The sequence below is a fragment of the Plectropomus leopardus genome, chromosome 2 (assembly GCF_008729295.1).
Source record: "Plectropomus leopardus isolate mb chromosome 2, YSFRI_Pleo_2.0, whole genome shotgun sequence".
Taxonomy (NCBI): domain Eukaryota; kingdom Metazoa; phylum Chordata; class Actinopteri; order Perciformes; family Serranidae; genus Plectropomus; species Plectropomus leopardus.
This window is the reverse complement of record NC_056464.1, coordinates 9056021-9071606: the sequence shown is the minus strand read 5'-3', so window position 1 is coordinate 9071606 and position 15586 is coordinate 9056021. Positions and strand designations below refer to the sequence as shown.

The following is a 15586-nucleotide window of genomic DNA, read 5'->3' as shown; positions in this document are numbered from 1 at the left end:
ACTGGCAGAGTTTTTTGGAGACTTGTGAATAGAGAAGTGGAGCATGTAACAAGGCAGTGCTCTTTCAGACACTCAGATAACGTTGTTGAGTTCTCAGTGACGGAGCCTTGGCGTTACTCTAAGCAGGGCTGTTTGGCCAGCTGCCTTTTGAAAGCGTCACTCTATTGAGGCAAAGTTTAGCCGAGGAATGTTTTGTGCCGATTATTCCGGGAGCGAAGACCTTTTCTATTGCTCAGATTGAAATCCTTCTTGACATCATCCCCTTCCAATTGTAAAGCCCCCTCCCTGCTTTCGTCCCATTTGCCATTTCCACAAAATAAATAGCATCCAAATTTTATCTGGGTTTTGCATGGTTACCATTTTGTTAATGGGCAGTCTGGCCTCTTGATGAGATGGAGAGCATTTTTGGGGGGCACAGTGTGGTTGTTGTAGCAACGTTGTTGAGGAGTGAATGAAGCAGATGTCAGAGTAATCCATCAGCCGGCTGCTCCACACTCCCACTGCTCGCTGCTGTGGCACCCTCTGCTCCACGGCCCTCAATCACACCTACTTCACTCCGATCTGATGAATAAGACTTGAAAAATGTGTATTACATACAAAATGACCTCTGTCGGTTAACTCTGAGACAACATTTATTAACCAAAGATGAATGAAAAGACAATGTGGTTTTACATGAAATATCTTAACAATGACCTCAGATTTAAGAGCACTACAGCAGTTGAGTGTTATAGTTTTATCAGTTCAATCATACACGAACAAGCTTTAATGAGGACTGAGTCAGTATTGACTGACATGAGAAACTCTTTTTAATAACCAAGCAAAACCCATAACTACCCTGAAGGTAGTTATCTAAATGATCAACCTGTCATAATACCGTACAGTCACGACTGCTCACTGGTATCCCTGTTATGTTTTAGGGCTGGGTATCACACCTCCATACTTATTAAGTTCAGACTGAGACGTAACTATCAAAAGTGGGGATTGAATTCTTGGTCTGGTCTTGGTTTTATTCATTGTTTACTATTTTAACGCACTGTCACTGTTCGTACTTGGAAAAAATAATGCACTATACAGTAATTTGTATAAAACGTATAAAGCGCCAGGATAGCACAGGAAATTAGGTTATGTAGTATAAAAAACAACAAATAAACACAGAACTTTCACCCAGGAGCCTGGGGGTTTGTGTCCTGTGTAAAAACTGTGCAAAAAAAAGTCAATGTTGAGTTTTTTAAGTGATGCATACACAACATTATGTTGTCATGTCACGTTGTTACGTTATGACTCCCATGACTCTTTTCCTAAACCAAACAGAAGCAATATGGGTGCTAGTTTGTAAGATGCGGTGCATAGGCTATTTGTAAGCTGTCATACGAACTGCGTGCAAAACTTTACATAAGATATCATCAGAATGGTTGTCTATGATATATCAAATATATTAAACCAAAAATGGCCAGTGACACACAGTTTGGATATCCTGGTGGCATAGGGATGAAGGCGCTGACCATAAACACCACCTTCATGTCCACTCAGACACATTTGTTGCATATCACTTCCTATTTATCTCTCCCCAATCTCTACTTTTGAATGTCTAATAAAGGCAAAAAAAAAAAAAGTTCATATGAAATGATACCCAGCCCTATTTGCTTTTGGGAAGAGACTTGATAAAGAGTACTGGTTAACCTTACAGAGAGCCAAAGTGAAATGGTAAGCCTGTATCATAAGACTGCAACAGTGGTCTAAGTAATGTGGTACAATCCATATGTCTAGATGGATGAAGTTTATGGTTATCTAATTCTGGTTTTAGCAAAGTTAATGCTGAAGACCACTGCGGTTACATGTTATCAAGTAGCCATGGCAGAATGACACAGGTGATTTTTTAGACCACAGAGATTGCAGCTAAAAAAAAGAAGAGAAGAAGAATGTGGTAGATATGATAGATGAGGGAGAAACTAACAATATTACTAGTAAGACGTACCACAGACGTACCGCCCTGTTAAACCTCAGAGTAGATTAGCTGTAGTTTTTATATGCTGACAAATACATTTGTTTAACTTTGTTAAAATAAAAGAAATTTTTAACGGTAAATGATGTATTAGATACTAGCCATAAAAACACTTGACTTTTTTTTAGAAAGACAGATAAAAGGAACGAGAGCTGTGTCATTTAAGCCAATGGACTGCAGCTGTCTTGGAGGTGATGTCAGCACTTTGGCTCTCTATAGGTAACAAAGCGAGGTGAGTAAATTTTCCTTAAAATGGTCACAAATCCCAATGTGGCACATTTTATCATAATATAATATTCTGCTGCTGAGGAGGAACAAAAGGCACATTTTAAAAACAGTGTTTCAGTGGTAAACTCAGTAACTGAACAGTTAGAAATGCTAAGGGGAAATACTTACATAGAGATAGAAAATAAATTAAAAAAAAATATTATATAAAAATAATCTCTTACAAAATATATTCTATCAACCAACATTAAGGGAAATTTATGTCTGGAAGCTTGCGTTTGCTCCTGGTGTGGTCAACGTATAGCTTGAAGAGTCAATATGGCTGCTCAATCACAAACTCCAGAACTTTCCAGACAACTAGCAGCAAACTTTGAGGGGGAGGGAGGACAGAAACAAGTAGAAAACAATACTATCATACCAGGCCCAGGATCAGTAGTTTAATGTTCTTCTGCTAGGCTTAATGCACATAAGCTCCATGCACCCAAATATGTCTTTCAGTTGAGTTCAGTTCTGACATGTCAGTTTTCAGCTCCAGTGTGTAAGTTGTTTTATGTTAAAATAAACTTTTTAAGTGCACTTGAAGGCATCAACATCGACTTAAAACCTTACCAGATTTAGTCAACAGTGAATTTTCAAAATCATCAGTAGTTTTCTCATTTAATAAGTTATTAGTCTATAAAACTATCACTGTTTGAGGTGTGTTACGCCAATGGGCCAGTATAGCCTGAGAGAAGTCAAGCCTGGGGCAGGAAGTGGCATTCGAAAAATATATAAAATAGGTATTTATGAGCCCAAAGTTGAGTCCAGTGTCATGGCAGATGTCCATTGGCATCAGTATAATCACCACACATTGGAGGAACTGGTTGTCGTGATTGTTGAAATGCCAAGACAGTAAGGCAGTCACTACGTGGCAGTCGCCACGTCTATCAGCCACAGAAAATCCTTATTCTGAAATAGTCCAGTCTAGCTGTGCGTCTGAGCACACGTCCAATAAATATTTCTATTTACAGGTATACACCTCTGTCCTCTCACTGCAGGTGTTGCATTTCACATAGCAGCACCACAGAAACTTGCAGTTGCACTGCCAAACACGCGAGTACTGGTGTGTGTTATATCCTCGACCGCAGCACATCAGGTCGCAGCTGTTGGGCTGCTGAGCCGTTTTGTTGCACAGGCGACCCTGTGTCCCCATGCTGCCCGTCAGAGGGTCGGCCTCGCAGTAGTTGGGCGACCTCTCGATGTAGACTAGCTCTGTATCCATGGGCTTGCGGTAAGAGTGGGGCTTCTTGATCTTTAGGAAGGTGGGGCGCTTGTTGCGGCTGGCTCGTACCGCCTCCACGTGCACGGCCTGGTTGTACTTTTCCTTGAGGATGTATCCCAGCTGGCGGAACTTAGGGAGCGTTGTCCAGCATGTCTTGGTGGTGCAGGATCCGGACACGCCGTGACACTTGCACTCCAGACGCATGCCCTTCTCCAGAGCCTAAAATAGAGAGAAGTTAAGATAAAGCAAAATTACAACTGAAATCCGGTCTTATTTACTTACTTAATTTGCTTCAATTTAACTGTCTACTGCACGTTCATCAGAACGAGGTCTAATAAATTGTGCCGGTCTAAGATATTTCCACTGTCAAAGGCTGAAAGTGAAGAAGTTCTAACATTACAAACATTTCTAACTGTTTGTTTGTTGCTGTCTTTCCATAACAAGTAAGTAAAAAACACAGGAGTTCACAGAAATACTCAGTCTCACATATTGCATGAATAGTTCAACAGGTTGAGACAAAAGTTTTCAAGCATTCCAAATGAATGTAAGCATTCCAGAGATCTCAGAGCTGCTACAGTATGTCGCCCTATGGCCAGTAGCTATGTATGTGCCATTCTTTTACAAGACAGGATGAGCCTCAAAGCACATTCATGGAAGAAACGCACTCACACAAAAGCATGGAAACTCTCTAGGAACATGTTTTCCTGTTATTCAATGTTAAAAACATCTTTAAAATCTCTGACATTGGAAGATGCATTTGGGAGGTACCCTATATTTACAGTTCAGGCATTTAACAACATGAAATAGCATAAAGTTACTAAAGCACAAGTACTTGAATCAACCAAGAGACAGAGTTACAGATACAGTATCTATCTATCTGTCTGTCTGTCTGTCTGTCTGTCCATGTGCACTTTTCATAGGAGCAGATCGATTCCAACTTTTTGGTTCCATGCTGTAAAAATACAAATATGACAGTTTTCAGTAAACAGCCTGAGAAATGTTTCTAAATAAGCGATGCAATCCCTAGTGACTCAATTAAAAGACAATAACTGATTTGCAGGGGTGCATTGTTAGAAGAGGAGATCAGAAAATGTTTGGGGCACCCCCCAAAAAACCCCTTCTAGCTACCACATGATAGCTGCATACTGTTATTTAGTTTGCCACCTTTAACTGTTAACATTAAGCAGGTGTAACCATCAACTAAACTGTCAGGCCCTTGATAGGCTTCCTTACGAGGGGACCCCAAGAGTATGGGACTGCCTCTATTGATTTGTACTACACCTCTTATTTTAAAGACCCGTTTATTTTTACCAGACATTTGTGTAAAGTGTTTTGTGCCTCTACACTGGTGATAGCAGTGGCCTGAGGCACTATATTTTAGGGTTATCTGCTATCTGCTCCATTCTTGTGAATCTCAAGAGTGATTTTAGGAAATTTCTTCAGATGCCCACTCAACGATTAACTGATGAGATTTTAGTGGTCATAAGTCAAAAGTCAAGGTCACTGTGACCTCATCTGTCTCCTTCTTGTGATCCTGATATCTCAAGAACATCTTGAGGGAATTTCTTCAAATTTGGCACAAACGGACTCAATGATGAACTGATTTCGAAAAGGCCAGGTTACCGTGACCTTGCATCCGTCTCATTCTAGTTTTAACCTGGTTTTGATAATAACAGTATGTGCAATAATTTTAGATATATTAATAAACAAATATGAATATTGTGCACGTCTACAAACAACTTTGTCTCATGACTCCACAGAGCAATCTGATGTGACCTCAAAACTTCTCTTGGTGGGTAGTTAGAATAAAATAAGTCTGTATGTGGCAATGTATTTAGACAGAAGCTAGATTCAATTATGAGCTCTTGTGGTGACTGAGGACATCGGGACATTTACAGCGAGCAGACTGGCAGCGGTGAAAGACCTTTTCCGGGTGACAGAGGAACCTTTCGGTGTGTTTGGCAAAGCAGCCGGGGTATTCTCTGTGTGCCTCGGGCTGCATGACATCAGCCTACCCTCCTTCCTCCTCACTGAGTGGGAACCCTCGCTGGCATTAGAGAAGCCTCACCCTGCTTTTTAATTATTCCACTGTGATGTGGCCTCAGACTTTCTGGAGTCTCGTGGAGTAATTGTCAAAAGCCTTGGATGCATACAGCTTAGTGTGGTCATGCCCCCGAGACCTGACAAACATTTAATTCATGGAGTTCAGTGAAGTGAAATGCCAACCAAGCTGCCATTGTTTGTCTAACACAACCCCTGTAAGCCTCCTGTGGCACCTTTTACACTATTGTTTATTCTTCTCGAGAAATTTGAAGGTTGGCACTCAAAACAAACACTGACACACACACACTTATCTCCAGGTAAACATGAAAGCCGTACTACAATAATTACAGAGGTATCAGTTTAGTAAGTGTATATTAAGAGATTCACACACTGCATCACATTCTGACTGATGCTAAGACCTCAAGTATGAAGTCGCCTTCCCCCAAAAGTCGAGTCCAGAGAGATGAAAGTACAATTTCCTCCTGAATGGTGCCACAACCTGTCACTATGGCACACACATGACGTTTCACTAAACTCTTCAGCTTTCCGATTTTTTTACATGCACATTCCTGTTAATACACGTTTTCATTTATATTTATCTAACAGAAAGGAGTGCATATTTAAGAATTTCCACAAATAGAAACTAAAAAAAATATTTTGGCGCTTTCAACAGAAAGTATCGGAAGTAATGGCCGTTCTACAGAAGTCAATAAGGGCCATGCTTTCAATAACAGTTTTTTAATGTCGTTAAAGAAGACAAGACGAGAAGACAATCTTTGTTACCTCAAGATAATGAGATTAACTACCTGTGATCACGATAAACAAAAGGTTGTTCCATTTTATTAGGCTACTAATATTTATCAGAGATCAGGAGAGGCATGTCAGCATGCAGAGATGCCATCTTGTCAACTGTAGCAATTGATTTAACAAAATGTCAGATCAAGGAGTATCTATTATTGATTGAGGCATTAGACTGTTGGCTACTATCAAGGTCTAACAGGCAGAAATTGCATTGTCCTTCTGTTGGAGATAACGTTCAGATCAGTCCTCGTCATTTAAAAAGAAGAATGGCTGGAAGAAGGCTGAAACCAGGTGTGATCAGATGAACCACACACTTATTTCCCAGTTTTCTGTAAAATTCCTGTGATCTTGAGAAATCAAAGATGTTTTCCGCTCTGACAAATTGTGTTCTTATCACAAGAAATCCTCCTTTTGTGTTTCCTTATGATAACTGTTGATTATCTCAAGATAACGACATGAAAAAAGAAATTGCATTCTTGCTCATTCTTGGCTTCCGTATGTTGCAGTTATTAATAGTTCTTTCTTCAACAGCTTGAAGATCAAAGCGCCAGCATCAGAAGTCAGCTGACTTGATGCTTTAATATCTATGCAATTATGTAGAAATTCATGGATAATGAAACAAGTTGTGGAGCAACTGGCATTTGCTTTTTAGATAAATTTGGGCTGTATTACCTGTTAAGCTAGCCTCCCAGCAAGTGTGCTCACTCTAAAGTGTATTGTTTCCCGTAACCAATTAAATGGAACAATGTAGGCAAATGATTAGGAGCGGTGATTTTTTTCAGAGCCTAAAGTGTCATCTTTAAATTGCATTTTTCATCCTATCAGAGCCAGGCTAGCTGTTTCCCCCTCTTTCCAGTCTTCATGCTATGCTAAGCTAACAGGCAGCTGACTTTAGCTTCATTATTTACTGCATGGATATGAAAATGTCAGCAATCTCCTAATCTAACTGTTGTCAAAGAAGCAAACGTGTCTTTCCAAACCTTTATTAAATGTTTAGGAAGCACTGACTGCAGGTATGTTAACCTTTACAATCGGACTCTTTTACAGATCTTAACCGATAAATCGTGACTCTGAGTAATTGGTGATTAGTACAAAGTTGTTTTGAGTTTGCTTCAGACTTCCACTGAGAGATCATGTGCCTTCTGTGGCTTTGCAATGGATTGCTCTCTTATGGAGCTATTTTGTGGACAGTCCTGCAGTTTCTATTGATCTGTCATTTAGCTCCCTGTGTCAGAGTCCTGCTAATGCACTCTCATATGGTCAGGCTCGTCTCGGGTTCATCTAACTGTGCATGTTGTCAGACACAGTTACCTTTTGGCTTTACATTGGTTGTGTTCTCTAAATAACATAGGATCCGACTACACTTTGTACTCTGAGGCTTATCCTGGTGATATAAACCCTTACTTGTCGTTGTTACACACGAGCAGCCAATCTAAGATCCCCATTGAAATCCTACCTGTCCTCTAATCAACAAACCATGTGTTTGCAAATTTCTAAAAGCAAAAGGTTTCCTATTGGATTTTATTTTTTGTTTAACAAGAACTTCAAATAAAATAAAATAAAATAAAATAAATAAATACATTTCTAGAGCTGTTTAACAAATTTCTTTCACTTAACTGTTTTTTGTCCATGACCTGTGGGAGTTAACCACCTTTTTGTTGACTGCATGGATTCTTGTTCTTGTTCATTATATTTGTTCTGTTTGTTCACATGCTCGTGTCTTGTGATTATTTGTAATTTATGGTTAAAAAATATATACTTCTATTGTTTAGCTGATGATGCAAAGCATGTCATCATCAGTCTCAGCAGTCCTCTGATTGGATGATGAACAAATTGAGGCAGTCTCTGTTCTTTATATATGTAGAAAGGTTTTGACACTACCGTCATATTTTTTGGCGGTCTGCTAGACCGAAACATCGTTTTTTTTCACTCAATAAATATGTCAGCAGTAAGCCGGACAGTGTGCGGGAGCAAAAAGCAAAAAATGATAGATGCCCACAGTGAGAAAATAATATAGCTTAACTTATATAGTTTAAAGCATGACCTAAAATGTAAATCACTGCAAAGCTATTTAGTCACTCTACGAGTAGTTAAAGATACTGGGTTGTTGGCAGATTGATTGATTGATTGTTTAGACCTCTGATTAGATGCCACTGGTTGTTGCAGGAATCCAGTGAAATCATTTACTTGTATAGCAGCACTTATTGCCAACAATGCCCTAAGTTACATTTTCTTCTGACACTCTCTTTAAACTAAGTCATAAAATCCCTGAGTGCAATATTGCAGTGTTTCACAATGTTTTTATCGCAATGCCAAATTAAAATACCAACTACTAGTTTCCACTTACAGCCAATGTCATTCCCTTTTTCCTTTTTGTGTAACACCTACCAGGAGCCTGCTGTATTATTAATTGACCTGTTCTTTCTTGTAATACATTCCTTATAAATGATTTATTTTATACAAATTTAGATCAACTGACTGATTCTGACACCTTAGCTAAACTGCAGTTTTGAGGACGTTGCCTGGTGACTACATGTGTCATCTAGGGATGCACCCACCCATTATTCTGGCCATGATGCTTGGCCATGAAGTGACCAATCCACTTTAAGAACTGCTTCTTTGTCAGTGTCATTATAAAACGTAGCGTTTCCGTGACCACTTACATTTATTGAGTCATGGCAGGCTGCCGACTCGCCACACCCTCACTTTGCCTTACATTAGCTTGATTCCATGAGTTCCATGTGGTGTGGTAGACAGATTTTAAACTTGAAAAGAGAGAGTGCTCTGGTATCAGATCAGTACATAGTACAGGCAGATACCCTGAGCTGATGTATCGGGAGAGAAAAAGTTGGATTGGTGCATCCCAAGTGTCAACCCACAGGTGTACCCTATCCTTCTTGCAACCATGAACAGTAAGTAAAGCAGTGTGTATAAATAAGATTTGTCAAAAAAAAAAAAAAAAAATGAATGGATACTGCCATGCTCAGTTGTATCAGATATTCCCTGACTTGACCAGATTTTCTAAAACTTCATCATGCGGATTATTATACAATGTTTGCATGTTTATTATAAGAATTTGGGGAGTGTCTCTGCAACAGCCATGCTCTCTGTGCTTGTACTTTGTTTGTGCTCCATGTTTTTTTTAACTGAACAGATTTCAAGCGTGCACAAGCCAAAACATAACGTGCACTTCCTCAAAAGGCAGTTCAGCAGTCATGGGAAGTCAAGTTTAAGCCAGCAGATTATTTTGCAGGTCTGTTATAGAGGCTGAATCATTATGAATTCATTCATTCACACCTGCTTTATATTTAGTCGGCCAATGTTTGAATCTCCAAGCTTCTACTATGAATAACTTATTGTCAGGTCATTATGGTGAAACATTAAATAAAGTGTCTTTTTGGATCTGTTTAAATAAATAAAAAGACTACAGAATAACAAGAGCATACCTTGCGTCCCACTTCATTGTTATGTAAATTCATGAGAGTCCTGGCATTCTGCTTGATCTCCCGCGCGTCCACAAACACCTTGGAGAACCCCAGGCCGTAGTGAATGTCTGCAGAGCAGCCGCCCCACTTCCAGCCCTCCTCCTGGTTGTAGAAACCCTGCTTCTCCTTGTCACAGCCGCATCCGCTCAGGCTCCCCTGGGTGCAGGCCGCGGTGACGGCATGGGCGACCCCGGCAGCGATGATAGCGTAGGTGAACGCGGCCTCCTTGCTGCCTGCGATATAGAGAAAATGCATTTTTTAATCACAATTGCCGACAACAGGATTCACTATTTCAAGCACTGTCAAGACTCCTCACATACCTGGCATAGCTGCCTCCAACCAAATCATAAAATACATGAGCCAAGCCAAGTCCAATTCATTAATCAAGCTCTCTAAAAACAGATAAACTTCAGGAGGAAGCATTGAATCTTGCAGAAAATCTAATGGAGCAGTTTGGAAAGGAACAGGAGAAAACGGGACAGTTTCATTGTCTTTATGATGAGTTATCATCGGAGAACCTGCAAGACTCTGACTAGTTTGTACAGTAAATCTAAGAGTACAATAACAAATTCAATAATAAACAGTCAGTCTGCTGAGCACGTGACTGGTAAAGAGGATTTTTTTAGACCATTCAGTGGGAGATAAATCATTAAATATTTAAGGCATCATTTTTGGCCCTTGTCCGAACGGCCGTCACAGTGGGATCCACCCTGTGGAGATGAATCTGAGAGGCATGCAGAGCCTCCCTACATGGATGGATTTCCACTCCATAAATCAGAGTGCTTCAGGTCAACTGCGTTTTTTAATTAAATTGGAGATAATTCCTGCTGGAGCACATGTGAAAAGCATCCAAAGATGACTATAAGTTGCAAAAACACGCCAATAAAGTCATCATCTTTAACAATTAATCCACATGTTCGACAATTCGGGTCATAGCTCTCCTTCAGACACTGAAGTTTATGTACAACTGTTGCAAGTGGATGTGATTTGAGTGTTTCCCCTCACATTCACAATCTCAAAGAGCATAAACAATGCATCAAAAACATAAGCACCTAAAGCTGAGATATTAAACTAACTCTGATCAGCCTTCACAGCAGCAACCAGCACCCACATTGAGTTATTCAAGTAGCTAACTTAGTGGGTGGGTTGGATACTTGATCCTAATGCCAAAATACTGTACATTGCTGCATCTGTGCCAACAAAAATCCAAAATTTATGTATTCAGTCAGTTATCAGTGTTCCAGTCTACTGGAAGAAAACAATGGATTCAGACAGTGTGTGTCCGTGCCGGGCAGCTGGACCTGATTGGTACTCGAGCTGACCGGCTGACACCTAGAACTCAGCCTGAGTCTCATCTAAAATTTGGGTAAATTTGAGATTTGCAGTGAGTGTTGTTTGAATCGGAGGATGATAAGCATAAAGAGTGTTTCTCTTCTGAAGCAGTGGTCTAAAATCATTCCTCTGCCAAAAGCTGCAAGACCTGGAGGTAAAATTGTAAACCTAGAAGAGAGTACTTGTCTGAACTTGAAGCTTTTGAGGGAAAAGCATTTTATGAACATACATGACGGCGGTTTAGCAGAGAGATAAAGAGCATGTAGGTCTGCTTGTTACGAGCTAAAGGATAGCAACAGAAGGTGGAGGAAACGATACAGTTACAGTGTGATAAAACATGCTGGAATGATCAGACAAAAGATGCCAGTGTATCATCAGAAGAAAGCTCTATCACTTTGATATTGACCAATAAGACACAGGCTCATTCATTCATACGACAAACTACATATCTTGCAGGGTTTAACTGTGTGCATCAGACTGATAAAGCAAGCTAAGTTGCAAAAGTCACCCAGACTGTACTCAAATTTGTTGCAGCTATAATCATTAAGCCAATCTAATAAAAGGCCATCGGGTTTAATGCAGCAATCAGCACGAATTAAAGGTTTGAATGAGACGTGAGCTACAATCCTAAGTGAAAAATGACGCCTGCGCTCTGCATCTCCGTCTCTGAGATGACAGGCTGAACCCAAAGGACAAGACAGCGGAAAAGCAGTTGCGTTAAACATGATTCTCTACTTATTTCCGCAGTCCTTTTCTTTGGAGCAAGCATCGCCTGGAGCCTTGTTCCACACACAGGATAAAAATCTGCAGCTTATTTTCCCACCGAGAGCAGATGCGCTGAGTCTGAGCCTCAGTCTTACAGACATTTGTCAAAGTGTCAGAGGTCGTGCACCTCGGAGGAATGCCCTTTCCGGACTATTCTTGGACAAATTAAAGCAATCCTCAAAAGTTTTTATGACTTCCTTAGAAATTCATAAACTCCATAAATGGTGCAGTCAATAATAACTTACATACAACACAATTCATCAAGAAAACATGCATGTGTTGATATATGTGTGCAAACAACACGCAGTTATCAAGCTGCTGGTGTCATGTTTTGAAGCAATTTAAAAATGGCAGCTTATTTCTCAGTAATAACTATTTTATTAGCTGAAAACAATCTTGGGAGCTCTATGAAGATTAAGGCATGCTGACATGTTTCAACAATGTCTTTTATGGCACATTGAGAGAAGAACTCAGTGAGGTGGATCTCTCAGTCTGGTAGGCATTTAGCAGCTTTGAGAACAACAATAATTCTGTAGTAACACTTCGATCAATAATCATCCACACCTTACACTGTAAAATCTGACAAGTTGCTCTCGCTTAAAATAATCTGGGAAACTGATTGCCCTGAAAGACAAAAGTAAGTATGACATTAAATCTTGATTTATGTTTACTTTTTCATCTAATTGTTAAGTTTAGTTGAAATTTAGCTGTATTTACTTAATTTTGCAAAGTTGCTGCAACTTAAAAATTAGTTCTTTTCTCTCTAAGTGTTAGCAAATTAAGTAAACCAAGTTAGTCTGACTTAACTTGATCATAGTAAAGAGGATTTTGTCAATGAAATTAGGAGATCTGTAAGTTCTGTTTTCTTTACATGTTTAAGAAAACACAAATTTGATGAGTTTGCAACCAGCAGAATACAGATACTGAAGTTGCAAAAACTTAGAAAGACTGATTTCATAAATGTGTCATTTTGAAGTTGCAGCAACTTCACAAAATTGAGTAAATAAAAGTAAACTTAACACTCATATGTCATATGAGTGCAAAGCAATACAATTACTTGGTACTCATCACAGAACCCCATAGAATAATGTGGGGAAATAAATAATTAAATGTGAAAAAAAAAGTTTGCAAAAAGGATAAATACATTTAATTACTAAATATGTGTATTTTTCCTTGGTGCACAGCTTGATAAATTCAAATCAAAAGTGCAACATACCCACTTTGAGCTCTTTTCCAAACACGGTCCTCTCTGCCAGGGCCGAGCAGTTCCAGCGTCCATGTCTGAACTGAAACTGACACTCATTGATCCCCATCTGAACTCCCTCTCCGATCACTATGATCGCGTCGGGTCGGCTCTGACAGATAGTCCTCTGCCGGGGGGCCAAGCCGGGGATTTTATTGCAGATGATGCTGGCTCCCAGCGCAACCACCGATGACAGACCCCTGGAGAAGGTTAGAGGTTAAAATGTGGCTTTTTTTTCTTTGGAGGTTCTACAGGTGCTTTAATATAGTGGTTCCCAACCGGTGGGTCATGGTTCAAACGTGTGTTGAGAGTCCATTCTGAATGGACCGTGAGTGACTTTTGAGTGTGTCAAGTTTGTAAAAAAAAACACAACATTTTGAAGTACAACAATTTCTGGCACAGCGCTTTTATTTTCTAAGTGCTTTTTCTGTTTGTTCTTGCAACATGTTGTTCATATTTTGTGAAATAAAACTGAATTTGAGGACATGTATGCAATGTGTGGACCTTAAACTAATGACTAAGGAGAAATCTGGACCCTGTCTCTGGACCAGTTGGGAACCACTGCTGTAATACATCCTGAGGAAATATGCACAGTTCTCTGGCTGATGATGTATTTAACTGTGTGATCTGATGACATTCCTACACCCCCCCTGTAATGAAGTAATTAATTTAACTATATTCCACTTGCTAAAGAGGCATAGTCAGAAAGGACCCCGCACCTCATTTTAGGGGCCCCTCATTTTTTCTGCTGCTCTATCACAGGTGCAAAGCATGAATAAAAATGACAAATCTTCTTACAACCAGCAACATTTTTCCTCTTTTCAACATCGTTATTACACCTGTGTGGAAAATGCAAAGCTGCCTGCATGACATCCCCAAAACTCACCCGATTTTCAGATACAATACTCCAAGGCACAGGAAAAAATGGAAAATCCAGCGCCGTGTCTTCCTATTCATGGTGCCCAAGCCCAGCCGGTGGATCAATGCTCCGCTGTTGCAACAACCAGCCTTTAGGATTTCTCCACCGAGTCGCGCGGGGTGTCCAGGTGATCCGAGCTGCGCGCGTGAATAAAGCTCCTCGGGACAAACCAAAGTTTGTGGGTAAAAACTCGTCCAGATTTCATTTGGTAGGTGTCCGGCGGTGAGAGCCTGTGGTGGAGCATTGGGGCTGTTGTTTTCAGGTAAGCAGCTCGAGCTCCTCAGTGATCAGGCTCACTGTGTGTGTGTGTGTGTGTGTGTGTGTGTGTGTGTGTGTGTGTGTGTGTGTAAGTGTGTGTCTACCTTTTCTATCAGGGCGTGTTCTGCAGAGGATCTGCCTCTGAGCAGCCTGCAGGTACACGCTCAGCTCATCTGTCCCCCTGTGTGTGTGTGTGTGTGTGTGTGTGTATGTGTCTCACACTCAGCTGCACACACAGACCAGCGTTCAGCCGAGACACGGAGCCTATAGAATGCGGCGCGCTCTCCTGGACACCGGATCATCCGCGCTCACTTCATGTCTGACACACAACCGACCACACACCGGCACTTTTTATCGATTCCCAAAAAGCGAGGCCCCTCCCACCGCCTGTCTGTCATCTTGGCACGTTTTGAACTCCATCTCCTCATCACGTCATAAGATTTGCGCTTTTATTCATAAACTCATATAATGTCACACCAGAGGACAAGTGCTGTTCGAAAACTCATTTTTTCTCATTGTGCTTAACGTGAGTATTTTCCATTTTATGATACGTTATACTACTATTCCAGAGGAAAATATTGTACTTTTTTCAGCTGCTTTGTTCTGTTTTACCTTCGTGTCTATTTTGTTTTAATCCTTTGAAACCTGAGCAAATCGGCTTGGTTTCTTAAAAAAAAAAACGTGAAGAAGATGAGCAACTTCAGGGGAAATGACCCCCAAAACTAGCAAGGAAGTAGTAAAAAAGAAAATTACCTGAAACAAATGAACCAACCAAATAGATGAATACATTTTTTAAAAATCAGGAGAGTAAATACATCAAAAATAAAAAAGAAGGGAATGACCTTTAAAAAACTGTTTAAAGAATATCATTTTGTGAAATAAAAATGATGATTTCTGAAATCTACTTATTTCTTGAAATTTGCAGGACATTTCTTGCCAACTTGCTCAAGCCCCCCTTTTTAACCTATATTTTAAAAAGATATCAACACAATTCCCTCATTGTTCATACGTTTAAATACTTGTGAAAGGTGTCTGAAGGTAGCACAAGGAAATTTCAAAGGGTTAATGTGAAGCACTGTGAGCTGCTGTTTGTATGAAATGTGCTCCATAAATTAAGTACATATTTATTCTTATTATTTTACTCCACTATATTTACAGAATATTAATTTCATACCCAGTAGAGGAAGTAGTTTTCAAATGCTTTACTTTAGTAAAAGTAGTAATATACCACACTGTGAAAATACCCCATTAC

The 15586-nt window shown here is 40.0% G+C and overlaps 1 protein-coding gene across 1 annotated transcript; it reads right to left on the bottom strand.

Moving 5' to 3' along the window:
• Positions 1-624: 624 nt before the first annotated feature.
• On the bottom strand, positions 625-14625 carry wnt7aa (wingless-type MMTV integration site family, member 7Aa). The gene is made up of 4 exons (XM_042510443.1): positions 14044-14625; positions 13131-13357; positions 9779-10050; positions 625-3707 (listed from the first exon to the last, which is right to left on the bottom strand). The coding sequence occupies exons 1-4, from the start codon at positions 14112-14114 to the stop codon at positions 3228-3230; spliced, it is 1050 nt and encodes a 349-aa protein (XP_042366377.1). The 5' UTR covers positions 14115-14625; the 3' UTR covers positions 625-3227.
• Positions 14626-15586: the final 961 nt, after the last annotated feature.